The sequence below is a fragment of the Salvia splendens genome, chromosome 1 (assembly GCF_004379255.2).
Source record: "Salvia splendens isolate huo1 chromosome 1, SspV2, whole genome shotgun sequence".
NCBI lineage: Eukaryota > Viridiplantae > Streptophyta > Magnoliopsida > Lamiales > Lamiaceae > Salvia > Salvia splendens.
The window spans coordinates 6,684,066-6,710,426 of NC_056032.1; the positions used below are offsets into that span (position 1 = coordinate 6,684,066).

Consider the following 26,361-nt stretch of genomic DNA (forward strand, 5'->3'; position numbering starts at 1 on the left):
TTTCATAGCTCCACAATTTATTTACATATGTTTCTTTCACCAATATCAACAGTTAAAGTGGGCTATATATAAACAGATTGATTCGAAGATGTATTAGTAATTAATAATATTAATAGATCAATCAATTCTGACGGTTGAGGGTCGGTTTCGAACTTCTTCTATTGTCAAAGAATAATAGTCAGAAATTTGACATCAATCAGTTATTTATATACCAAGCTTTATCATGAATAAAAAATGGAAATAAATATAAATGATCTAGAAGGACAGCACCTAAATATCTAAAACGAATAAATGAATGAAAATCACATTCGGAGAAATTGCATGGACAAGTCGAACGTCATGACGCTGATATTGCACACAGTGCTTGTCAAGTTTGTGAGTTATTTGTAGCACTAAATTTTGGTTTATCTTCATAAAAATAAATTAGTTGACTTTATCTTTTTGCACTTTGACTTAGGAGTCGTTTGGTTTTAGTGAAACCCAATCATAAATTAGACAATGGCCCCGTAAAAGCAATTGACTAAAATATTGTTTCATTTTTTGGGTCAGCTGTTTGGTTTCCATGAGAGCATCTCCAATAGCAATAATTCAGCCATTGCTCAGCCACAAACTCCTCCTGCCACATTATCAGCACTAAAATTCCTCCTGCCACATCACCCGGACAAGCAACTGGACAAGCAATAGCTCAGCCATAGCCCAGCCATAATAAACAAAATTATAAAAATAACAATCACACAAAATACTTTTTGGGAAAAAAAAGATTACGATTGACTTCTCCAGATAGGAGTTAAATTGTGCTTTAAACTATCAAAAAAGTTATGGAGTACCGTGTTTGTGAAATCACCTTCATGAATTCGGAAAACAAGGTGAATTTGGTGGGATCATCCATTCCTTTTTCTTTCTCTGTTTCATATTTTTTGCAATTCAGGATTTAAATTAATCATATACAAGTAATGATACTCTATTGTATATACGATGTTGTCTTAATCTTACCCTAATTAAAGTCGAATTACGGCTTTAGGGCTTTCATATGGTTTTTAATAATCCTGTTGCATATTCTAGTAAATATAAATAATTTTCTAGGCAATCTAAAGTTTGTTTTATTAAAATTGAGTTAAGTATATGTAAAATCACAAAAACTAAGTTATTTTTCAATTTATTTTACAAAATTTGATAATTTAAATTATAAATTTGAACTTTTAAAAATTTGCAATTTTCCTTCATCCAAATCTAAGAAAATTGAAGTTGCGTTGATAGAAAAAAAAAATTCATGAAAGCGGTGGGTAGTTAGCAACATGGAGGAGACAATAATGCGGAAAAATGAATTTATTTATTACATTATAGTTTTTATTTTGTAACGTCATTTAATTATCCATATTGAGACATTAACACACTTGTACCACTATTCCATTCACGTCGCCAAAATTGTACACTTCTACATTTGCTCGTAATTAGTTGTGGGACAGTTAAATAATTTTGTCACTTCATCATTTACAATTCAATTTTTTAAACGTATATGAGAAAATTTTACCAAATTTCATTAACTAATTAGAATTTGAGTAATTGTAACTTTGTCACATCATCATTTACAATACAATTTTTTTAACGTACTAGTATATGATATGAGAGAGTTTTATCAAATTTCATTATCTAATTAGAATTTGACTAAATTTTAACAAATAGTTATCGATATAGATTCAAGTGGAGTGACAATACAAGCACAATAAGGCAAGTAAAATACATCCATCATGTTCATATAAAATTTTAAAAAAATTATAATGTCATATTAAGAAGTTTTATTGGATCCAATATCAAATAAAAAAGAATGCAGAATCTAAAAATATGATTACCTTTCTGAATCTTCTGAAGAGCCTGTCGGAGTGTCGGTAAATGATGCTTTATTACTTGTACAAAATCAATGTCTTTTTTTTTATTGGATGCTTTATTTTGTCAAACGGAGGAAAAAAAATGTCGTGTTAATCCTTCTAAAAGTGATTGATGTTTAATTACTTTAATATTTTCATATTTTGTCTTAATTACAGCTCTACATACACATATACTGCTAAAAAGTCGACGTTTGGATCTTTCGCTTTCATCTTCAATTCTCTAATCAATTATAGTAGTCTTCAGCCATACACTGCTAATTACTAGTAGTACATTTTTATTATATGTTGCACTTGTACTACTACTTAATTGTTCTCATTTATGTTATGTTACTAAGATTATTTTAAAGAATGAATGTAGACTGATATTTGTGTTGGATCAAAGCAAAGAAACCGGAAGAAAACCAAGCGTAATTAATGTAATCAATCAATGCAGAAATCAAATTCAATTCTAATCCTTGTAAACTCCAACGATAAACAATCAGTCACATTGAAAAATGAGAATGGATTATTTTTAAAATCTTAAACAATTTATCACTACAACAGAAAATATCATTAAGGACGTTTTTAATTCCATTAAGGACGTTAATTTGTGTTTTCAAACCCTAAACCCTTAAAAAACATTCTTATTGTTGTTGTCCCAACTAAAATTAGAGAACACAAATGGAAAGCGTCCTAAAAAGAAAAAGGTTAAGTTAAATTGTCATTAATTTAGGAATGTTTTCCTTTGGGTCATAAATTGTTATTTTTAAAATTTTTCCAACGCAAGTGTCTCAATTTTTGTGTCCTTAAAAAGATAATTTTTTTATAATGTATATATATCTTAATTACAATGAACAGCTAGTTAATTAGTGAAGTGAAAATGAATACTATTAAAATTGGTCAAAAATAATGGCTTAAGAGCAAGCCCCCTCTATTCACATGAGATCTACATGTGTGAATCCGATTGTGGTGTGTGTTATGCGTACAATCGAATTAAAATTTGAAAAAACATTATTATTATTGAGTATTATTGGTAATTTGGTAGGATGTGGGTTTACTAAACGAAATACTATTATATTTAAGTTTTCCCAATTCATATGCAGACATAGTAATTATGTAAGGTGAAGTATAATTGCTTTTGTACTACATTACAAAAAACTATGCAGTATGAAGTTTGTATATTCTGTATGATATCAACAAATGACTACAAATAAATAATACTACACACATAAATTTACATAAATCTTGTCAAATTTAGACAATCTTCTCAAATTAATTAGACCATCTACAGACCCTACACAATATATAAAGGAGAAGGCACAAATGAAAAAGATCCATATGAACTTATTACAGAATAGTATGATTTTTTTTTACAACTCACACACCCTCTTCATAGGATTTTCACATTTAATTAAAAAAATATCCTGGTCTCATAAAATTAAATTTAACGTGCATACATGATCTAATAAGCATTGACTATTGAATATATTCCAATTAAAAACACAATTACACCATATATTTCGTAAATTAGAACCTAACACACGAATCTTCTTCCATGTCCTTTTTTTTCAACCATTCAATCATATACTCCACATTTCTCACTATGGGTAAACAGGGGCGGATGCAGAAATAAACATGAGTATGGGCTAAATTTTCAAAATTTGATACAAAAATAAATTTTCATGTAATTTAAAATATTATTAGGGGCTTTTATATACATATATGTTCAAAATATGAATAAATTTTAAAATTTTATAATAGAAAAAAATTAAAAAATTGGATTCATTCCCTCCCCTCTTTATATGTGGGTCCGCCAATGTGGGTAAACATTCTGACAGATCCCCAACGAACGCTAATGTTTATGTTTAGCGTCAAATTCACCCTTGAGTTTAGTGACGGAAATGTATTTGCTCATTTAAACTTTTTAAAATTATGATTATATGAAATTTACCAATGGAAATTTCTGTTGATAATAAGTTGGCACCATTCGGACAATGTATTACGGGATAGAATTTTGCTGACGGAATTTGCCGTCGATAATCTGTTGATAAAAGCTAACGGATTTTTGCGATTTATTGTTAAAAAAAGATCTGTCGATAAAATTGGTTGTTTTAGTGAAACTGTTTTTTCTAATCTATCATCGTTTGCAATTTTCAATTAGGAAAAAATGGCTGCTTTCAACGTCATTCAATACATCACCTTGTTTATTTAATCATTTAATCTACAACTAATTAGCTAGCATATCAGTTTTGTCATATGTAGAAATTTCACTCATGAATTCCAAATATGCGTCACAGTCAAATTATTTTCACAATGTAAGACTTAATTACGTACCAATCAGTAATACATGATTATCAAACGCTATTCTACTATTTTATGATTAATTAGTCAAGCGTGGGATATGTACGGTTATTATTGTAAGCGTAGTTTATTAATCAAGCTTTGACCTTATTATTATTTTTTTGTGGGAGTGAGAAGCTTAATTTGATTTGGTATATATACACCTAATCTTTGTAATGATATCAATTTTCAATAGCCATATATCTTAGTTAAATCGAATGTCACATGTGTGAGAATATAATATTAACCGGCATTCAAGATTCCAAGCATCCCAATTATCCATAGGAACTGTATATGATTAGCTAATCAATTCGAAATTACTTTTTCTACTCGACGAAGTTGAAAATTAAGGTTACAATCTTAAAATCACTTCAAATTCGCAGGTGAAAACGGGTTAAAGAGTAAAACTGAACACTCTGAAAACGTCATTTTACTGTTTTCCGAATTTTGTTACCGTATTTAAAATCTTTTATTTCAGATTTCCATTTTATTATTTTCATTTATTTTAGAGTTTTAAGCCTCATGTAATATAGTAAGGAAACTATGAACACTATTTTTTTCCGTCGCATCACCCCCAAATTTAGAAAAGCCATCCCACCTTATTAAATCAGCACAACTTTTTCTTAAATTAAAAATTTGTGCAAACACATTCTCAATTTCGACCATAAGAAACATAAACTAAAAATGAAGGTTTGAAACCAAACTAGTACTAGTATGATTTTATGCTCGAACAATTATTGAATATATAAATTTGAAATAAGTGATTTTATTTTGATGGCTTTGTTTCCACATTTATATATGTAGATCACATGCGGAAAATAATTAATACCAATAACTCAATAAATGTATTAAAGAAATATGAAAAGAATAACGCGGACATGTAACAAGACCAATTTTTTTTCATGTATGTAGTACATTATGTTTGGCCACAAAAACGCTAAAGGAGACAAATCGTATATTTATATCAAAAGAAAAAGCATTCTGATGGGGTACGTACTAAACAAGCCCAATAGCAGTAACGGCCCATCAGCCCAAAGCCCAAGGAAGAGTATCAGTTCGGCATTACCAAAGAGTTCGGCCCCAGCCTACAGCTCGGTAAAAGCCGACCAATCAAGCTCTACTCTCAGATTGGCAAAAGCTGCTCGGCAATAGCTCAGCAGTTCGGTCCCCAAGGAAGAGTATCAGTTCGGCATTACCAAAGAGTTCGGCCCCAGCCTACAGCTCGATAAAAGCCGACCAATCAAGCTCTACTCTCAGATTGGCAAAAGCTGCTCGGCAATAGTTCAGCAGTTCGGTCTCATTATTCGACCGAACTGGGAGATAGTGGTGTCAACTCATGCAGGATCTCATGCAGGATAGCGGACCAAACAAAGAGATAGTGGACCCATGCAGGATCTCATGACCTCCACGACATCCACGACATAATTACTGATGATGTAAGCCACGACCTAGTTAGTGGTGATGTAAGCCACGACCTAGTTAGTGGTGATGTAAGCCACGACCTAGTTAGTGGTGATGTAAGCCACGACCTAGTTAGTGGTGATGCAAGCCACGATCTTAGTTCAATGTATAAATAGAACTTAGATCAGATAGAGAGGGAGCTCTCTAGACATCAAATATCATATAGCAAGTCTGTATTTGTAAGCTGGAAAACCAGATCAAGCAATACAATCTTGCCCTCCTTTCTTCCCGTGGACGTAGATTTACCTCAGTAAATCGAACCACGTAATTCCTTGTGTCGTGATCTATATTCATTACCTGCATTTACTACCATCAAAAATTCGCCCAACCATCACTGGCGCCGTCTGTGGGAACCAGAGAACCAAATTTGTGATAAAGCGAATTTTTGACCCTTTTTCCACCCCAAAAAAAAAAAAAAAAATGCATACCAGATCACATAACACCCATAATACCGTTCGTGATAACCCTGAGGAAGCTAGTCCAGCCCGCAGGTCTGGAAAACAGCCTCGGGAGAAATCTACTTCCAGTTCTCACGGAGAAGGAACAAGCCGCTCAAAGACTCATCGCCCCGAGTCTTCCCAGCAGCCCGATTTGAACGAGGCTGTCAAATTGTTTTTGGCCGAGAAGCAGGAAGAGTTCTTAATTTTCCTGCAAAAGAGCCAAAAGCCGGAGACGAAAACGGTGGATTCTCCCTCCTCATCCAGACATGAAAGTCACTACCGCAGTAGTGCTGTGTCTTCCAGGAAGAAGAATCCTCAACCCCGACATGTTCCTGTTCCTCCTCGGTACCGGAATCACAGGAGAACTCCATCTCCTCCATACCGAAGAGATGTCGGGTTCGCCATGTACGGAGCATTGAAGACTCCGTTCTCGGACGATATCACCCGAACTCCCTTGCCACAGAACTACCGAACTCCGTCGATGACTTATGACGGGTTAGAGAATCCTCATGACTTCCTGGGACGCTATCAGTATAACATGGCGAACCAGGGTCTCAATGAGGTCCATATGTGCAAGCTGTTTCCCGAGCTGCTTATCGGGAACGCAAGAAGGTGGTTCGATAGCCTCCCCCAAGGCAGCATTAGATCTTACCGAGATCTAATGGATGCTTTCCACAGGAGGTTCTTTCAGAAAGCGGAAGCCCGAATCACTTCGGCTCAGCTGCTTTCTATACGTCAAAGTCGCGACGAAAAGATCAGCGACTTTATGACGAGATTCCACAAGGAATGCCTACAAGTAGATGATCTCAATGATCTACTTGTCATTTCGGCATTCCAAAATGGAATCCTGCCCGGAGCTCTCTACAGAAAGCTCGTGGAATGCAGTCCGCAAACAACTCAAGAGATGTGGGACATTGCGGACCAGTTCTCTCGTGCCGATGAGGCAGACCGTCGCAAACGGTCTTTAGACAGCTCATCCCGAGGAGACAGGAGGAAGCCCGATCATAGCGATCAGGGACATCCTCGCCGAACTCCTTTTGGCGATCAGGGACATCCTCGCCGAACTCCTTTTGAAAGGATTCAAAGGACTCCGGTGCAAGACCGGTTGGGGCCACGTCTCAATCCCGAGAAGCCGCCCGCTCAGTTCGTACCATTGAACAAGTCGAGAGCGGAAATTTTCGAACTGCATTCCGATATGTTCGAAAAACCAAAGCGGATGACGAAATCGGCCGCGCGTCGACCTCAGGATCAATATTGCTCCTTCCATCAAGACCACGGTCACGATACCGAGGAGTGCCGACATTTGGCTGCAGGTATTGATGCTCTTGTGAAAGCAGGGACGTTAAAAAAATACCAAAGCAAGCAGCCGAAAAAGAACAAAAAGCAGAGAGGTGCAAACTGCGCTCCTCAGGATCTGAAAAAGCAACAGGACCCCGAAGACGATGACGAGCTGCAATATGATGGAGTAATCCTGACTATTGATGCTCTCCCTGCCGGGAAGACTAAATCGTCCCTGAAGTCAGAGCGCAGAGGCTTCAATCGAGAGGAGCCAACGCATAAAAGGCTGAAGCAGGACGAAGTGATTACATTTTCAGATGCAGATCCCGTCCCGGCCATCTCTCCTCATCAAGACGCTATTGTCATCCAAGCCGGAGTGGCAAACAAACTGATCCACAGAGTGTTTGTGGATACCGGAGCGTCAGTCAGCATTCTTTTTAAAGAATGTTTCGATAAACTAGAAGTGGATCCAGCTCGGCTCAGTCCGGCTCCACTTCCTCTGAAAAGTTTCGCCCAGGAGGACACCCGCCCTGAAGGTATTATCAGCCTTCCGATCACGGTGGGAAAAGCGCCTACAAGCTCCAGTACGATGATCGAGTTCTTTGTGGTAAAAGCTCGGTCCCCGTACAACATCATCTTGGGAAGAGACTGGCTCAACGCAGTTCGGGCCGTTTGCTCTACTTATCACCTCACCATCAAGATTCCCACTAAAGGTGGGATAGCGGTCATCCGAGGTGATCAAAAGAGAGCAAAAGAGTGTCTGCAGATTGCGCTTAAAAGTGCCGAGCAATCAGATCGGCATCATCAAGCATAGCAATCACAGCAGCCGGAGTCTGAGGCAAGCGAAATGACCGAAGTCACACCAGAGTCGAACTCAATGACCGTTCAGTTATACGAAGATGATCCATCCAGAACGGTCAAGATCGGTTTCGCGGGAACGCCTCTACTCCGGGAAAAGACCATCCAGCTCCTCAAGGAGTACAAAGATGTCTTTGCATGGTCTCCGTTGGACATGACCGGAGTGCCCCCTGAGGTAATCACTCATCGGTTAAATATTGATCCTTCAGTCCGGCCTATAAAACAGAAGCAAAGACTCTTTGCGGCAGAAAGAAATCAAGTCATCCATGACGAAGTCCGCCAATTATTGAAAGCGGATGTATTATTCGAGGTGAAATATCCTTCTTGGGTGGCCAATCCTGTGATGATCAAGAAAAAAGAAGGAGGATGGCGGATGTGCATAGATTTTACCGATCTAAACAAGCACTGTCCTAAAGATTGCTATCCCCTTCCGAACATAGATAAAAAAGTAGAAGCTTTGATCGGCTTCGAAATTTTCTGTTTTCTTGATTTATACAAAGGCTACCACCAAGTTTTAATGGATGAGAATGATGCTTCAAAAACGGCTTTCATTACTGACTTCGGCATCTTTGCTTATAAAAAGATGCCATTCGGTTTAAAGAATGCCGGAGCCACATATCAAAGGATGGTAGATAAGCTTTTTCGGCATTTGATAGGAAAAGAGGTTGAAGTGTATGTTGACGACATAGTCGTCAAAAGCAGAAGCACTTCGGAGTACGAAGACAACCTCAAATCCACCCTCGACGTGCTCAAAAAAGCCAACCTCAAACTCAATCCCCAAAAATGTACCTTTTTGGTAGATTCGGGAAAGTTTCTGGGTTGTTGGGTTTCAAAGGACGGACTCAAGGCAAATCCCTCAAAAGTTCAAGTTGTTCAGAACATGGCGATGCCGAAGTCCATACATGATGTGCAAAGGCTAACTGGATGTCTAGCCGCACTGAATAGATTCCTTTCCCAAGCAGCCGAAAAGCAACTGCCGTTCTTCAAAGTGTTGAAAAAGGCACCAAAATTTGAGTGGGGAGCCGAGCAGAAAAAGGCTTTTGACGAGCTCAAAAGTTATTTAGCCAAGCTTCCAATTCTCTCTGCCCCAACCGATGCCGAAGTGATATTCTTATACTTAGCGGCATCAGATCAAACCATTAGCGCGGTGCTTGTACGAGAAGAAGGCCTAAAGCAGCTTCCCATCTACTTTACAAGCCGAGCATTAAGAGGTCCAGAAACAAGGTATCAACCTCTGGAAAAAATTGCTCTGGCATTAGTAAATGCTGCAAGGAGACTGCGGCCATACTTCTATGCTCACAAGGTATGCGTCTTAACCGATCTGCCACTTCGGCAAGTTTTGACCAAGCCAGAAGCATCAGGCAGAATCGCCAAATGGGCCATAGAGTTGGGAGAACACTCAATCGAATACCTACCTCGGAAAGCCATCAAGGGACAAGCCTTGGCAGATTTTCTTACAGAGGCAAAGTTCGATCAAGTAATCCCTGTAATTGCCGAACAGAAAAATTCTGCCAATACCGAACTAGCACAGCCCCTGGAATCCGAAGTAGAGCCGCCGGATTGCTGGAGCGGATTCGTAGATGGAGCTTCGAATAAAACGGGAAGTGGAGCTGGTATTCTACTTATCGCTCCCGACGGACACGAGGTAACTTATTCACTTCGGTTCTTATTCCCAACCACTAATAACGAAGCCGAATACGAAGCCCTCCTTGCCGGACTTCACTTAGCGCAAAGTCTATTTGTCAAATCTCTCAAAATCCATTGTGATTCACAAGTCATAGTGAATCACATGCTGGGTACAAGTGAAGCCCGAGATGAGAGGATGAAAAAATACTTGGACAAAGCGCAAAGCATTAGCCGAAGTTTCTCTTATTTTCGGATAATCCGCATTCCCAGAGCGGAAAACAGCCGAGCAGATACTTTAAGTAAGTTGGCCTCATATCCGAGCTCAAAGGTGGAGGAATTACTACACCGAAGCAATGATGAAGCTGAGGTACATTCAGTAACCAGCTCGCCGAACTGGATGACGCCGATCTTACAGTATCTAGATCAAGGACAACTGCCCGAGGATAAGAGAGAAGCTCGGAAAATCACATGCCGAGCACTTCGGTATGAACTTCATGAAGGAGTCCTATACAGAAAGTCCTACCTTCAACCGTTATTGCGATGTGTAGGACCAGAAGAGACGGACTACATCCTTAGAGAAGTTCATGAAGGATCTTGCGGTAGCCACATCGGAGCTAGAGCTCTAGCTAAAAAAGTTCTGAGATGGGGATATTATTGGCCAACTTTGGTACAAGAAGCAGTGCAGCTCGTCAAGACATGTACGAAGTGCCAAATCCATGCAAATATCCCAAGGATGCCGCAGACCGATCTATGTGCTATGCAAAGCCCTTGGCCTTTTATGCAATGGGGCATAGACATAGTAGGACCACTACCACAAGCTCCTCGGCAAATGAAATTCCTTATCGTTGCCGTGGATTACTTCACGAAGTGGGTGGAGGCTGAACCTTTAGCTACGATAACGAGCTCGAAGGCATTGGATTTCGTCTGGAAGAACATAGTGTGCCGATTTGGCATACCCCACATCCTCATTTCGGATAATGGGACTCAGTTCACCGACAAGACATTCAAGAATTGGTGCCAAGAGCTGAATATTCAACAGCGGTTCACTTCGGTCTCCCACCCACAAGCAAACGGACAAACGGAGGTAACAAACCGTATCTTGGTGAAAGGGTTAAAAGCTCGGTTAGAACAAGCCAAAGGACAATGGGTAGAAAATCTCCCTCAAGTCTTATGGTCCTACCGAACTACACCCAAAACCTCCAACGGTGAAACTCCGTACAGTCTGGTGTACGGCACTGAAGCCGTGATTCCGGTTGAGATCGGCGTACCCAGTCCCCGAACTCTAAATTTCTCCTCAGAAATGAATGATGACGGACTGAGAGCCGAACTAGATCTGGCCGAAGAAAGAAGAGAATTGGCCTGCATAAAAGCAGCCAAGTACAAGGAGCAAGTAGCCCGGTATTATAACCAAAGGGTGAAAAAGCTGCAATTTCAAGTGGGAGATCTCGTCTTGAGAAACAACGAAGTAAGCCGAGCAGAAAAGCTGGGCAAACTCGAACCCACATGGGAAGGTCCATATCGGGTGTCAGAAGTCCTCGGCAAAGGGTCTTACAAATTGACTCACGTGTCAGGAGAACAAGTACCCCGAACATGGCACGTTTCCAACCTTAAGAAGTTCCATTTGTAAGAGACAGTCCGGTCAGTCAGTCTTGTGTCTAGTTCGGTCCTAGAGGTATGTGCTTTCTTTGTTTTTTTTACTTGTTCGTTGTGCTTGTTTTATAAAAGTTTAAAATCTTGTTCGTCCTTTTTATTTGTCTATGTGCGTTTTGTCTGTCTATGTGCGTGTCGTCTCTTACAAATGTTACTGAGGTATCTTGTTCTTCGAAGGCTGATCCCCTTTTTAGAACATATATAAGCCAACGATTGTGAGTCCAAGCTTCTAAGGAGGATACAAGACCACAATTCAGCTTAAGAAACAAGCAGTCCGTCTGAAACGAACTGCAACAAAGGGAAAGTCCGATCCACGCGATAAAACTCGCCGAATTAGGACAAGGGAAAGTCCGATCCCCAAATTAGGACAAGGGAAAGTCCGATCCGAGCGATAAAACTCGCCAAATTAGGACACAAGCTTAGTCCGGTCAAAGAAATTTACTTCATAAGACCAAAGACGAGTCCGGTCAAAGAAGTTTACTTCATAAGACCAAAGACGAGTCCGGTCAAAGAAGTTTATTTCATAAGACCGAGGACCAAGTCCGGTCAAAGAAGTTTACTTCATAAGACCGAGGACGAGTCCGGTCAAAGAAGTTTACCTCATAAGACCGAGGACGAGCACGATGAAATTTTTTCGCTGAGCTGTAAATACGCAGTGATAGAAGCGAAATGAAAATTTCATTTATTAAATCTTGTTCGGCATATAATTCTGCTGCCCTACAAGAAGGCGTTACGCCATTACAAAGGACTATTCTACTGTCCCTGGTTGCTAAAGTTGAGCCATCTATTCACAAAATCCTCGTGAAGCCGAGTTCGGTCATTCCGGGCAGCTGAAGAATAAGCAGGTCGACGAGATGCTCCAATCGACCTACCGCCTCTTCCCTGAGCCCGGGAAGCTCTGGCACCTCGGCGGCGAAGAGTCTCTTCACGAAGCATTTGTTGATCTTGCTCACTCATAATCACAGCTCCTCTACGAACTTCAGTCCGTCCTCGTCTTGACGTTTCCGGTTGCTCCTGAGTCCGTTCTCGTCTTAACGTTTCCGGCTGTTCCTGAGTTCGTTGCTGACTTGGAGTAGGGTTTTGAGCAAGTGAATCAGGGGTTTGAGCTGGAGTGCGACCATCTGTTGGCGGGAAATGCCTAAGGAATCTCTCGATTGAGGGACGCCGGGAAAGAATGATGTCGTACCGAGAAGCCCAGCGCCGCAATGATTTCACGACTTGTTGGCAAGCCGAGCTCTCCAGCGCATTGTTCCTCCGGAGTACGTGATATTCCTCCCACAGTTCGTCAACTCGTTCCTGAACTTCAGAGATGGTCATTCCCCCGCGCCTGCAGATGAAATCCTCATACGCAGTCCTCTCAGCGACGGCAGTGTTCAGCTCGGCCTCCAGATCTTTCTTTTCGGACTCTAAGTCCTTATTGTCGGCCTCCAGCTTCACTAAACAAGCCAAGAGTTCGTCATTCTTCATCTGGTCAGCTATGGCTTTTTTCTCAGCTTCGTCTAAAGCGGAAGAGTACAGCCGCTTCCAGTGAAGTACCTCCAGCTCCTTAAGAGTTAAGAATACAAAGCAGCTATGTCAGTTCGGCATTTCAGTTTACTGAGCAGGTAGTAAACCACAACAGGAGTAAAAGAGAGTACGAAAAGCTATACGAAGACACAAGTGCAGAAAGAAGAATTTTTTCATTCATAAGAAAAAATTTTTTTACACAAGGAGGGCTTCAAGGCCATTTTACAAGAAGGTAGAAACTAAACTAAGAGAAGGGAGACGAAATCATACTCCGCCAGCTTCGTCTCCAGCTCTTCGGTGAGGTTCAGCTTCCTTCTCCTTGTCTGCCTCAGCTTCAGCCTCGGCCTCCTTGCTCCCCCCAGCCTGCTCGGTGCCCCCATCACCGATCAGCAGCACCTCTTGCTCGGCCTGCCTGTCTCCGGTCTGCTGATCGAGCTGCTCGGTCTCACCCTCTCCGTGGAAAATTGGAGCGGGTGAAACTGGCCCTAAGGAGGCGAAGATAGCCTCCATATTCTCGTCCCGGTCAGCTCGGCAACTACGAACTCGGTCAGCAGAAAGCAGGACCGAGGACGAAGCAAGCTCCTCAAGGAGCGGCAGACTCTGGAGACGAGCTGCTATCTCTCGGCCGTACAGCGGCAGGACGACTTCGGGCCCCTGCTCGGCATTATCGGTCATCAGTTTCAGCAGATCACCGACAAAGGCCGAAAATTGATTGCTCAGAAAGAGTTTCTCCGCGAAAGCACGGAGAACCTCCCCTTGGGCAACCACGGCGGCAGCATCCCTCCGTTTCGTCTGCTCTCGCTGGATGACGAGCTGGTTTTTGGCAAACTGGGCTTCATCCTGGGCCGAGATCCTAGCAGCTCTGGCCTTCTCAAAGTCTGCCTTAGCCTGTTCGGCCTGGTGACGAGCAGCCGCCAACTTCCTCTGCATCTCAGCATAATCGTTGGACGCTTTGGAGAGTTCAACGGCGACGAGCTTGGAGAGCATATCGTTCCTCTGAAAATGGAAAAAGGAAAAAGTCAACCGAGGGGCCACAAAAAATACAGGAAAAAAAGCAAGGCCAGAAAATCAAGAAGAGAATTCACCTCGGCGAAGTCCGTGGGCCATAAAAAGGGCTCACAGATATGTTCCGAAGGAGGCGCCAAGACCACGTCTTTCTCCGGCGCTCTTGGGGGCTTCTGGGTCTTCCCCTTCCTACTTGCCGAAGTCGACTCCGGCTTCTTTGGATCCGAAGAGGTCTTTTGCCTCTTCGGATTCTTCTCGGCATCAGACGCCGAGCTGCTGGTTTTCGGCCTCTCCGGTTCCTTAGATTCGGAGGATTTGCGACCGAACTTGTTTAGCAAGTTCACTGCCAAAAAGCAAGAAAACAAGGTTAGTTTTCGTCGTCAAGGCAGTAATGCATAAAAAAGAAATCCTCACCCTCAGCCTCTTCGTCCGAAGACGAGGAGTCGAACACGAAGTCGCCCTTGACGAGCTCAGACTCCAGGTACTGCTTCCTAATCATAGGAATCTTATTGAGCTCGCCCTCGAGCTCGTCCAACGGTTCTAACCGAGGATGAGGAATCACGGACTTCGGCCCTCTCCAGGGAAAGCCCGGAGCCGCTGTCCTATTATAAAAAAAGAAGCGATGTTGCCACTTTGGCCACTTGGTTTTGCAGAAGGCCCTAAAAGGCTGTAAAGGGATCAAGTAAAACCAAGATCCTTTTCTCTTAAACTGGAAAAAATTAAGGATTGCCCTCAGAGACAGATCCTTGTCTAGCCTACGCAGTTCGGCAGCAAAAGCCGATAAGTGCCTCCAAGAGTTCGGAGTCACCTGACCTAAAGGGAGTTGAAAAAAATCTAGCAGCTCTACAAAGGCAGGGGGAAGAGGGAAACGAAGCCCGCATTCCAAGCCGGCTTCATAAACGGTGGCGTAACCCTCCGGCGGCGAGTCAGCCCTATGAAGGTCGTCGGGAATTGCAACCTTCCCCCCAGGAAAAAAATATTTTTCGTGTAGGGATATCACAGTATCCTTACTCAAGATGCTGTGAAAATACTCTACGGTCTTCTCCCCGGATTCTTTCCGGCTAGAAGACCCCTTATCCCCTTTCCTACCGCTACCTGACTCAGAAGAAGAAGAAGAAGACATAGTTCTTACTCTTTGAAATTCTGAAGAAATTCTGAAGAAATTCTTGAAAGCGGAAGGAAATTTTTACGCGAAAGAGAGAGAATGCAGAAGAAGCAATAGCAAAAGTGTTCAAATGATGAAGAAAGGACGTATTTATCAGATTCGGAGAAGATTTCAAAATCATCGCACCGTTTCGAATCCCACCTTTTCAGGATTCAACGGCCGGATTTTACTGTCGCATTTAATGCAGTCACGCGCAAGGCACGTCCCCTGACGTCAGCCTTCCCCGTACCTTTATCCAGAATGCCGAAGTGACTCGCTTCGCCGAAGTGATTCACTTCGCTTTTCGGGGGGGTAGTGATGGGGTACGTACTAAACAAGCCCAATAGCAGTAACGGCCCATCAGCCCAAAGCCCAAGGAAGAGTATCAGTTCGGCATTACCAAAGAGTTCGGCCCCAGCCTACAGCTCGGTAAAAGCCGACCAATCAAGCTCTACTCTCAGATTGGCAAAAGCTGCTCGGCAATAGCTCAGCAGTTCGGTCCCCAAGGAAGAGTATCAGTTCGGCATTACCAAAGAGTTCGGCCCCAGCCTACAGCTCGATAAAAGCCGACCAATCAAGCTCTACTCTCAGATTGGCAAAAGCTGCTCGGCAATAGTTCAGCAGTTCGGTCTCATTATTCGACCGAACTGGGAGATAGTGGTGTCAACTCATGCAGGATCTCATGCAGGATAGCGGACCAAACAAAGAGATAGTGGACCCATGCAGGATCTCATGACCTCCACGACATCCACGACATAATTACTGATGATGTAAGCCACGACCTACTTAGTGGTGATGTAAGCCACGACCTAGTTAGTGGTGATGTAAGCCACGACCTAGTTAGTGGTGATGTAAGCCACGACCTAGTTAGTGGTGATGCAAGCCACGATCTTAGTTCAATGTATAAATAGAACTTAGATCAGATAGAGAGGGAGCTCTCTAGACATCAAATATCATATAGCAAGTCTGTATTTGTAAGCTGGAAAACCAGATCAAGCAATACAATCTTGCCCTCCTTTCTTCCCGTGGACGTAGATTTACCTCAGTAAATCGAACCACGTAATTCCTTGTGTCGTGATCTATATTCATTACCTGCATTTACTACCATCAAAAATTCGCCCAACCATCACATTCCACTTTCACTTTATCTAATAATGGATTCTAAAAGACGACATAATTCTAATATTAACTTAACTAATTCTTGAAATGTAAAAGCTTACTTTAATTAATTGTAGAAAAGCTTATCTAGCTAATAATTGGTGTTTTGGTTTTCCTCCTACAAATGTTTTTGTGGGTATTTGCTGTCTGTTCTTTTTGTAGCTGCTTGTGATGAGTCTTGGCTCATTTTGCATGGTGGTTTGCTTCTGTGATAGAGGTTGCTCATGTTAGCTTTCTGGTAGATTAGTTTTGTTGGCTTTTCCTTTAGATTAGATTAGCATCTTTTCTTGTACCTTTTGTCTATTTTCAACTCTGTTTTTTTGGACTTCTTGCTCGCCAAGATGGCTCGAGCCGACTCCTTTATTCATAAAAAAAATCTATATATGATCAATTTCAGTCAATATATAGTGTATTGATTGCTTTATGACAATATTAAAAATTACTATAGAGGCATAATTATCAATATACATATCTTTTAAGCAAGGATGATTTTGAGAATAACCCCGAAATGAATTATTCCGCTAATTAATACTCCATCCGTCTCTGAAGAGTATGCACTATTTACTTTTTCGTCAGTTCCCAAAGAGTATGAACATTCCAATTTTGAAAACTCTTCTCTCTTTAATGAGGTGTGACCTATTCTCCATTAACAATACTTAAAAAACTTTCTCTATCTATCCCTCTCTTACTTTACCAATAATGCATTAACACTCGTGCTGAACCCAAAGTTCATACTCTTTGGGGACCGAGGGAGTATTGATAAAAAAAATTTGGAAGTACAAAGCTGTTTAAATTTAAACTTTTTTCTCATTATTCAATGGAGAATATTCCTGCAAATATGAATAGCACGACCCACTGGCAATTTGGTCCCCCTTCCCATATACGTATTTAGTTAAATTACATCAGCCAAATTTCCTATCAATTTCATTTTCAACGATGTATATGCTCAACTATGAATATCTAATCTCATAATATAGTAGTACAAGTACATACTCCGTATATACATAGTAAAGAAAATAAAATAGAGTAAGTGATATATGTATAAAAAGAAGAAGATGAAGACTTTTCCGTGTGAATTATTGGAAATGTCACTAACTAACAAACAAACGCTACTAGCAACTTTCATAAACTATTCCTAGTCAATTTATAAAATAATTTATCGACAGCCAATCAAGAAATTAACTTAAACAATTAAATAAAGCTGTATTACTCAAATTTTCACGATTCACCTAATAAAAAATAAAATTAACAATGGTTAAACCGAAGCTATAAAAAGGGGTGGAAGTGGTGAAGTAGAAACACCAACAAACTCCAAAATCCTAAAGATGGGAACAAAAGCAAACATGGCTTCTTCTCTCACCACCACTTTGGTGGTGGCAGCTCTTGCCATCTTCTTGCCGGCAATAGCCAATGCTAACTACCACTACGCTTCTCCTCCACCACCATACCACTACTCATCCCCGCCACCGCCAGTGCACTCTCCTCCACCACCATACCACTACTCGTCCCCACCGCCGCCAGTGCACTCCCCCCCACCACCATACCACTACTCATCCCCACCGCCACCTAAGCACCACTACGAGTACAAATCACCACCACCACCGACCCCGGTGTACAAGTACAAGTCTCCACCACCGCCACCTAAGCACCCGTACGTGTACAAGTCACCACCACCACCAACTCCCGTGTACAAATACAAGTCACCACCACCACCAACACCGGTGTACAAATACAAGTCTCCTCCACCACCTAAGCACCCGTATGTTTACAAGTCCCCTCCTCCCCCAACACCCGTCTACAAGTACAAATCACCACCACCACCAACCCCGGTGTACAAGTACAAGTACCCTCCTCCACCAACACCCGTCTACAAGTACAAGTCACCCCCACCCCCAACCCCGGTGTACAAGTACAAGTCTCCTCCACCGCCAACTCCAGTGTACAAATACAAGTCACCACCACCACCAACCCCGGTCTACAAGTACAAATCTCCACCGCCGCCGGAGCACAAGCCATACTACTACTCTTCTCCACCTCCTCCTCACCACTACTGATCAGCGAATATTCAATGTAAGTTGCTTTTACCACAAATTAAGATTATAGATATATATTTTAAAAAGCTGATATTTTAAGAAAGGATTAATTTATTACCTATGCAGGATATGGGAATGTCTGAAAAAGACAACGTGGCTGTGGACTGAAAGAGATGGATCCATGCATGAGGAGAAGAAAAATTAAATGAGGAAAACTATATTATTAGCAATAAGCCAAAGGCAGACGCTCTTTCCATATTTTATTTTGTGTGTTTGTTTGATGTTTAGTGCAAAATGTTCCCATGTTTCTGTAATTTCATATTTTCTATATTGTTCAATTCTATAAATGGTGTTCCTTTTCTACTTTTCTCAATATCCCCTCTCTCTCTCTATTAAATCAATTTCTATTAGTATTAAGTAGTAAGTACTGATCAGTGAAAATTAATAAAAGTCTATAATATAATTATTTACCAATTTTAAGGCTAATCCATAAATTTACGAAGCTAAATTATAATGATGAAAATATTAGACATTAGAATAACAGATTTAGAGCATCCGCAGTGGTGGCGAAAGACGCCACCGCCGTCCGCGCCGTTGGCAAGGCGCAGGACCGCCGCCGCTGCAGCCGCGCCGCTGGCACGGCGCTGCTCGATGTATCGAGCACGTCCGTGCCAGCGGACGCACACGTGGCGCGCTCCCATTCGTCAACGGCATAGCCGTTGTGTTTAAACTTTTTTTTATTTTTTTTTAAAAATCGGTATTTAATTATAAATAATGCTAAAAAATAAAAAAAAAATATTTTCCAAATCCCAAAAATATGGCCGTTTTTTTCCCGTTTTTTCTGAATTTTTTTGATTTTTTTTTATTTTTTTTTTTCCCCAAAATCATCTATAAATACACACATTCATCATCCATTTATCACATCAAATCATCTCTCATTCATCTCTCATTCATAATTCTCATACAAACTATCAACACATTCATCACCCACTCAAAATCTCAAATGGATTTCACCCATATTATGGCGGAAGCGGAACGCGAAGAACAAGAATACTACGAACAACATCGTGCCGCTTACGAAGCATATGTCGCGGCGAATACCCCTGCTCCTCCTCCTCAACGAACCAGATCAAATCGACGGTACATCCATCGTGACCGGGAGGGAGCCCACGAAAGGCTCGTTGCCGACTACTTTGCCGACCAGCCGCGTTTTCCGGCAGATTACTTCAGGCGCCGTTTTCGCATGTCAAATCGCTTGTTCATGCGAATTGTCAACACATTGTCCGCACGTGTTGAATACTTTCAAACAGGTGTAGATGCAGCCGGCCGGCAAAGTATCACGGCGTTGCAGAAGTGTACGTGTGCCATCCGACAACTCGGCAAGAAGACCTAATCAACCACATGTGGGCGAAATTCGGCAACAAGTAGTGTCATTTTTAATTTTTAGGATTTTAATTATGTAATTTTTAATTTTTAGGATTTTAATTATGTAATTTTTAATTTTTAGGATTTTAATTATGCAATGTTTAATTTTATTTGTCATTTGTAATATTTATTGTGGGTTTTAAATGAATTTTAATATTATGGAAATGTTTTTGTGTAATTGAATTTTATATTAATTGTGCTCGTCCTTGCGGAAGAGCACAGTTGTGGGTGTTGTGCTCTTGCCAAAGAGCAGGCATGAATAGTACCGCCCGGGCCCACAACCGTGCCGCTGGCAAGAGCACGGTTGTGGATGCTCTTAGCGGTGGAAGACGAGTATAAAGTTAATTCACAATTTTCAATATTATGAAGCTTTTTCTTCTGATTTTAGTGCATTAATATCGTAAAAAAAGTTACTCCATACAGTTAATAATAGTAATGATGAAATAAACAGAACTTCAAATTTTGTCTATTAAGTAGTACTAAGTTCACTGCGATTAATAAATCATAAATCTAATTTACAGGAATTTTAAATTTATTTGAAATATATTTAAAAAATTGATAAATAACATAAATATTGAATTACGTTACTTTCATGGAGTAATAAATGGAGTATATAGACTAAACTGTTTTAATTAATAAGCTTCTTTAAATACACTAGAATTTTTATTAAATTTTGATTAAAGTGGCTTGTTTGCAAGCCGGCTCCATAATATCATTATTATGGCTTCATGGCTTGTTAATGAACACATCGTCAACGTTTAATTTATTCTTTAAATTACTCAGTCCACTTGTACACGTGGAAATAATATAATTTCCTGACAGAAAGAGCAGTCCCCTCTATTGTTGCCCACGGTTCACGAACCGGCGGTTCCGGTTCGGAACCGCCAGTTCCGGTTCGGTCGATGGCGGAACCGGAACCGAACCGTGAGGCTATTTCACTGTTCCGGTTCGAAAACCGGCGGTTCCGGTTCCGGTTCGGAACCGCCGGTTTTCCGGTTTTCGAACCGGCGTTTTTGCCGGTTCAATATTTTTTTTTTAAATTTGAAATTTGGCTTTATACAATAAATCGGAACAAGACAATGCATAATTCAAGCACAAATAAGACGAATAAGGAGAAAATGAAATAAATTTTATTGATTTTGAGTTGTAACGGACAACGATACATTACAATTTACAATACATAAGTATACAATACAACAACATACAACAATATAATATAATTTAAAAGTGTCGTCGCCTCGTGGGACTCGGAAGGGGGGTATTTATAGATAAAAATGGGGGAGAAAATGGAAGAATTCGAATTTGAAATTTGAAAAAAAAATGAATTTTCGGCAAAACCGGCGGTTTTTGGCGGAAAACCGCCGGAACCGCCGGTTTCCGGGCAAAACCGCCGGTTTCCGGGACAAAACCGCCGGTTCGGTCAACGAAACCGTCTGCAAAAGCTGCGTCATGTCGCCTCGTTTCTCGCGCCGCAACCGGAACCCCCTGAACCGGCGGTTAACCGCCGGTTTTCACGGTTAACCGCCGGTTCACGACCCAAAAACCGCCGGAACCGGCCGGTTTTTCAGCTGAAAAGCTGCCGCCGGTCTGCCCCATCCACACGCCTTGAAATACGCGCCCGAACCGGCGGTTCCGCCGGTTAACCGCCGGTTCCGAACCGTCCGGAACCGCCGGTTCGGTGACGGTTCCGGTTCGAAATATCTTGAACCGGAACCGGACCGCGACCCGAATTCCGACGGTTCCGGTTCGGGAAAATGGCCACGGTTCCGGAACCGGTGGGCATGTCCCTCCCCTCCTTGGTCATCAAGTGGAAAACAAAATCTTGGCCTAAAATAAGGGAAATTAAAATAATAGATAAATAAATTAAATAGTAGTACTCCATACAAATACTATTATAAATTATGGAATGTGTTAATAAAATGTGAGATCTAGCTAATTATAAATATAATACTATCAAATGATGCAAAATTGAAGTGAGATAAGTAAATCTAAAATAAAAAATTTAAAGAATAAGATGGTACATAAGCTTAAAATTAACTGAAGACTAGCTTGGATTATTGTTATCAAAGAAAATAATAAGGATATTTCCCAAAAGTAGTTCACCCACCCACTTTAAAAAAAACATTAAAGTGTTTACTCCAAGATAATTTTTTTCTATTGAATAAATATACTACCTCCGGTTAAAAAAAATAAACAAAATTATAAATGGCATGAAGCAGTACTAATTAAAATTCATTTCTATTTTAAGATATAGAAACAGTTTTAGCTCTTTGATCATGAAAATCTACAAGGAGTTGGTTGGATGTCATTGTGTGGGTACGTGGATGTGTGTCATTGGTAACTTTACATTTCTATTTTCGTTTCTAACTTTTCATATTTCATTTTTCATGGATCTATCACAAAGTTTCAATTACTCCTATTTTATATGAATACAAGCAAATAGAACAAACACATAAAGTTTTTTATACTATATTTTAACAACATTTTCTCCCAATGAAATGAAAATCCTGGACTAAAATTAATGAAATAAAACGTCTACAAATATACAGTTTGATCCTCTCTTATTCGTAGAGAAAAAAATTAAATACTACTCCATATAATTTGTTCTTATGGGAGTGAAAATAAGAAACATCAAACAAAAACCAATGAAATTTCTTGTATAAAGATAAGGAGATAAAATAAAGGAGGAACTCAAATTAAGTATATGTGCGAGTTTTATTTTCCCTCTTTTTCCCAAAATAAATTAAGAGAATGCGTACCTAATTATGGAAATTGTCAATTAGAAAAGTGAACAAAAATATTCTAGATGAGATAAGAATTAGTAAAAGTAAAATTAAAATTAAAAATATATATAGCGAAAATAACAATGCATTAAATTACATGATAGAAATTGACTGGACCTTTAACAAATTGAATTATTCTACTGAGATTAGGTATTCTTTGTTGACTTCAAGTCACTAGCAGTACAGGTACGTTTATATATACATAAAAAAATAAAATCTTATTACTACCATTTTTAATATTATAGTATCCCATATCAATATCATACTGTATAGTTAATAATTTTACCGTCTAGGAACATTATTAAGTAGTTTTATTAAATTATATTTTATATTTAAAATATATTTAGGCCCAAAAACAATAAATACTAAGACTAGTTTTGGTTAGTAATTAACGTAGCACGGTAGCAGTCTGCAGAAGCAGAAGTCACAAAATCAAGTTTCTTGCAAGCGGCACTATTCATCCATAAATAAATATTTTATTATATTTATTATAATAGAACAATTAGTTCACAGTTCATAAATCATTGTCATACAATTAGTTTTACTGAATTTATATGATTATTACTTAAGTTTGTTGAGTTTTTTATTTAAATTTTATTCTTTATCGAATTCTAAAATCCTATCTTAATTTATTACAACTACACAACGTAACAATTTAATATTTAAAATTTTGAAAGTGGACGACACTATAAAACTGGCAAGTAGGATAACTGTAGTTAATTAGTTTTATTATGTACATATAATCAATTCAAGTTCATATGTACGTACTTAGTTTAATTGATTTTATATGATTAATTACTAAAGTTTGTATGTTTTTTTCTTTCTGTGTTGTTTTTTGATCAATTCTAACATCCAAGCTTATTTTGTTACCTACGCAAGTGCAACGTAAACAAACCGACATTTAGCTTATGTTTTAATACTCATATTATTTATTTTGTCAAATACCAACAATCTTATATAGCTGTTGATATATAGGACGTGCTTTAATTCAAAATTGATCAAATGAGAGAAAGATATAAATAAGAAATTATTGGAGTATTTTTATGAATAGTAAAAAATGGAACAAGATGATTGTAGACGGATGAGGAGTATTTTTTATTTCAAGGGCGAAGTTCAAGATTAACAAAATTTCAATTATTATGTTTTTATCCTGCATAACAAATTACTTGATTTAAAAAGATGTTTGAACAATTCTAAACTGTAAAAAAAAAAACTTCAGCTTAATCAATACTACATTTCAAACAAATTAATCAAGATCTACCCCAAGATTTCCTATTATTGCTAATTGTTGACAAAGTTGCCGGTTGATTTTGATGCGTGTGAGAAAAAAGCCCCATAGAATTAATGCTTCCCTGGTTTAATTTGTATAGTAAGTCATTCAACACCGATTAATATTAAAATATGAAGTACTTTTTTCCAAATGTTGAAAAATGTATGTTATGTAGGCAATTTATTGACGTAGGCTTGAGTTAAAGAGGTGAAATCTAAATCTACTTAAAGAGGTGAAATCTAAGTTAAATTTCATTGTAACCAAAAATGGGGAAGAGAATGGCCTCACTAATTACCACTCTTTTAGTGGTATTAGTGTCTCTAATTAGCTTCCCTTCCCAAACCACAGCCGACGATTATAAGTATGCTTCTCCACCGCCACCGGTGAAGAAATACTCACCGCCGCCTCCAAAGAAACCTTACGTCTACAAATCACCTCCTCCACCGCCACCTCCCAAGAAACCCTACTACTACAAATCCCCTCCGCCACCACCGCCTCCTATAAAGCAATACGAATACAAATCACCACCACCTCCACCGCCTCCTAAGAAGCAATACGAATACAAATCGCCACCACCTCCACCACCACCAAAGAAGCACTACGAGTACAAATCACCTCCTCCTCCACCACCTCCGAAGAAACCATATGTTTATAAGTCTCCTCCGCCACCACCACCACCGGTTTACAAATACAAATCCCCACCACCGGTTTACAAATACAAATCCCCGCCGCCACCGCCACTGGTTTACAAGTACAAGTCCCCTCCACCGCCTCACTACTAGGCAGTGAGGGAGATACATTGGAATTTTACTTAATATGTTTTGTGAAAATAAGGGACACTTTTTTATTTCATATGAAGTGTTGTTGCATGGTAACATGCGTGATTTTACGTGTTTTATGTACTTGGTGTGTTTCTTTTGTGTGAGCTGTTGTTATTGTTCTTGAATAAATATAATTTTATGTCATCTTTTTTCTAGCTACCTAGTACTCCCTTTGTTCCTGAAAATTTATCACTTATTTACATTTTTGTCCGTCCCCAAAAACTCGTGCCGGGTCAAATGGTACCAATTATTAAGGACGGAGGGCGCATTATAGGGTCTGGTTCATATAAAAATAATTTTATCCTACTAGAAGTATAAAATAAGGACCATCGGCCGTGTAATTTATTAGGCGAGGGTTCCTAGTTAATTTAGATGAATAATAAGCATAAATGTAATTTGGAAATTTATTCTCGAACTATAGTAGTAGTATATAAATATTAGATAAGGGTTCCTAGTTAATTAATAATTACATAACAGAAGTTAAAGGGCATGCATGGATGTTATTTTCAGGGATTTTTTCATGAAAGTACATATTAGAATAGTATACGATTAATTACCCATAAATTAAATGTACGGGTGTTACAATTTTTATAGCATACTGTTTTTAGTTGCCGATCAATGAAAACCTTTCACATGTATACTAAAATATAGCACTCATCACTTCCCGACTAAGTTGAATCACTTCTTTTTTGCACTCGTTTTGAAAAAATCGTAATAAATAGTAAAAGCAAGAATAATATAAAGAAGAGTCTTATCTTCATTATTCTCGCTTTTACTTTATTATATATTCACTTTAACTATTTTTTATATTTTTTACAAGACGAGTGCATAAAAGAAGTGACTCAACTTAGTTGGGACGAAAAGAATAACAATAATTCAATTCGCGAAAGCAGGGTGAAATTTGTCACACGATAAAAAAAAGAAGAAATATTCACCTCTCAATATATAGTTCAAATCCACGTGTACACCTTCTACACCTATCATATCGAATATTCAAAGCAGGGAGTATTATATTGAAGATGAATTCAATATAACAATATCATTTTTACGCATTGTCTAGTTTATAAAAATGATGTATAAACTACACTTTTAAATTTTGGTATAAAAATGTGATATTCATAATCAGTGTAATAACAAGATCGATCAGTCAATTTTCAATTAAATTAAAGTTAATATAAACTACACGGTCGGCCATCTTAAACGCGCCGTTGCATTTGTTCTAATATATTTTCAATTAAATTAAACAATTGTAATTAGATATGATGTATAATACTCTTCGTCCGCGATTTAAAGACTTGTTTTGACTCATCGCGAGTTTTAAGAAATTGTGACTCTATAAGAAAAATGGATATAAAAAGTTAGTGGAATGAGGATATCACTTTTATGTTTTAGTTTGATAATAGAATATGAGTATAATGATTCAATAGAGTTTGTATTTACTTATCAAAAAAATAAAAAATAAATAAATAAAATTTTAATCTGCTATTGTTCTAAAATACTACTCCCTTCGTCCCACCGAAGATGATTCACTTTCCTTTTTTTCTTTATCCCAACCAAAATACTATTCCCTCCGTCCCACCGAAGATGACCCACTTTCCTTTTTTTGTTTATCCCAACCAAGATGACCCATTACTAAAAATGAAAACACCTTTATCTCTACTTTATTCCCTCTCTCCACTTAACACATAAAATAAAATT

At 39.2% G+C, this 26,361-nt stretch overlaps 2 protein-coding genes across 2 annotated transcripts; both read left to right on the forward strand.

The window, feature by feature from the left end:
- The first annotated feature begins 17,616 nt into the window (after positions 1-17,616).
- LOC121810872 (extensin-like) lies at positions 17,617-18,737 on the forward strand. The gene is made up of 2 exons (XM_042211599.1): positions 17,617-18,401; positions 18,491-18,737. The coding sequence occupies exon 1, from the start codon at positions 17,657-17,659 to the stop codon at positions 18,383-18,385; it is 729 nt and encodes a 242-aa protein (XP_042067533.1). The 5' UTR covers positions 17,617-17,656; the 3' UTR covers positions 18,386-18,401; positions 18,491-18,737.
- A 5,371-nt stretch (positions 18,738-24,108) lies between these two features.
- On the forward strand, positions 24,109-24,624 carry LOC121798583 (extensin-3-like). The gene has a single exon (XM_042198052.1). It carries the CDS (start codon positions 24,109-24,111, stop codon positions 24,622-24,624), a length of 516 nt encoding a protein of 171 aa, XP_042053986.1.
- The last annotated feature ends 1,737 nt before the right edge of the window (positions 24,625-26,361 follow it).

Excerpts from the sequence above, each read along its gene's own strand:
- LOC121810872 (XM_042211599.1), top strand. The coding sequence starts at position 17,657 with ATGGGAACAAAAGCAAACATGGCTTCTTCTCTCACCACCACTTTGGTG.
- LOC121798583 (XM_042198052.1), top strand. The coding sequence starts at position 24,109 with ATGGGGAAGAGAATGGCCTCACTAATTACCACTCTTTTAGTGGTATTA.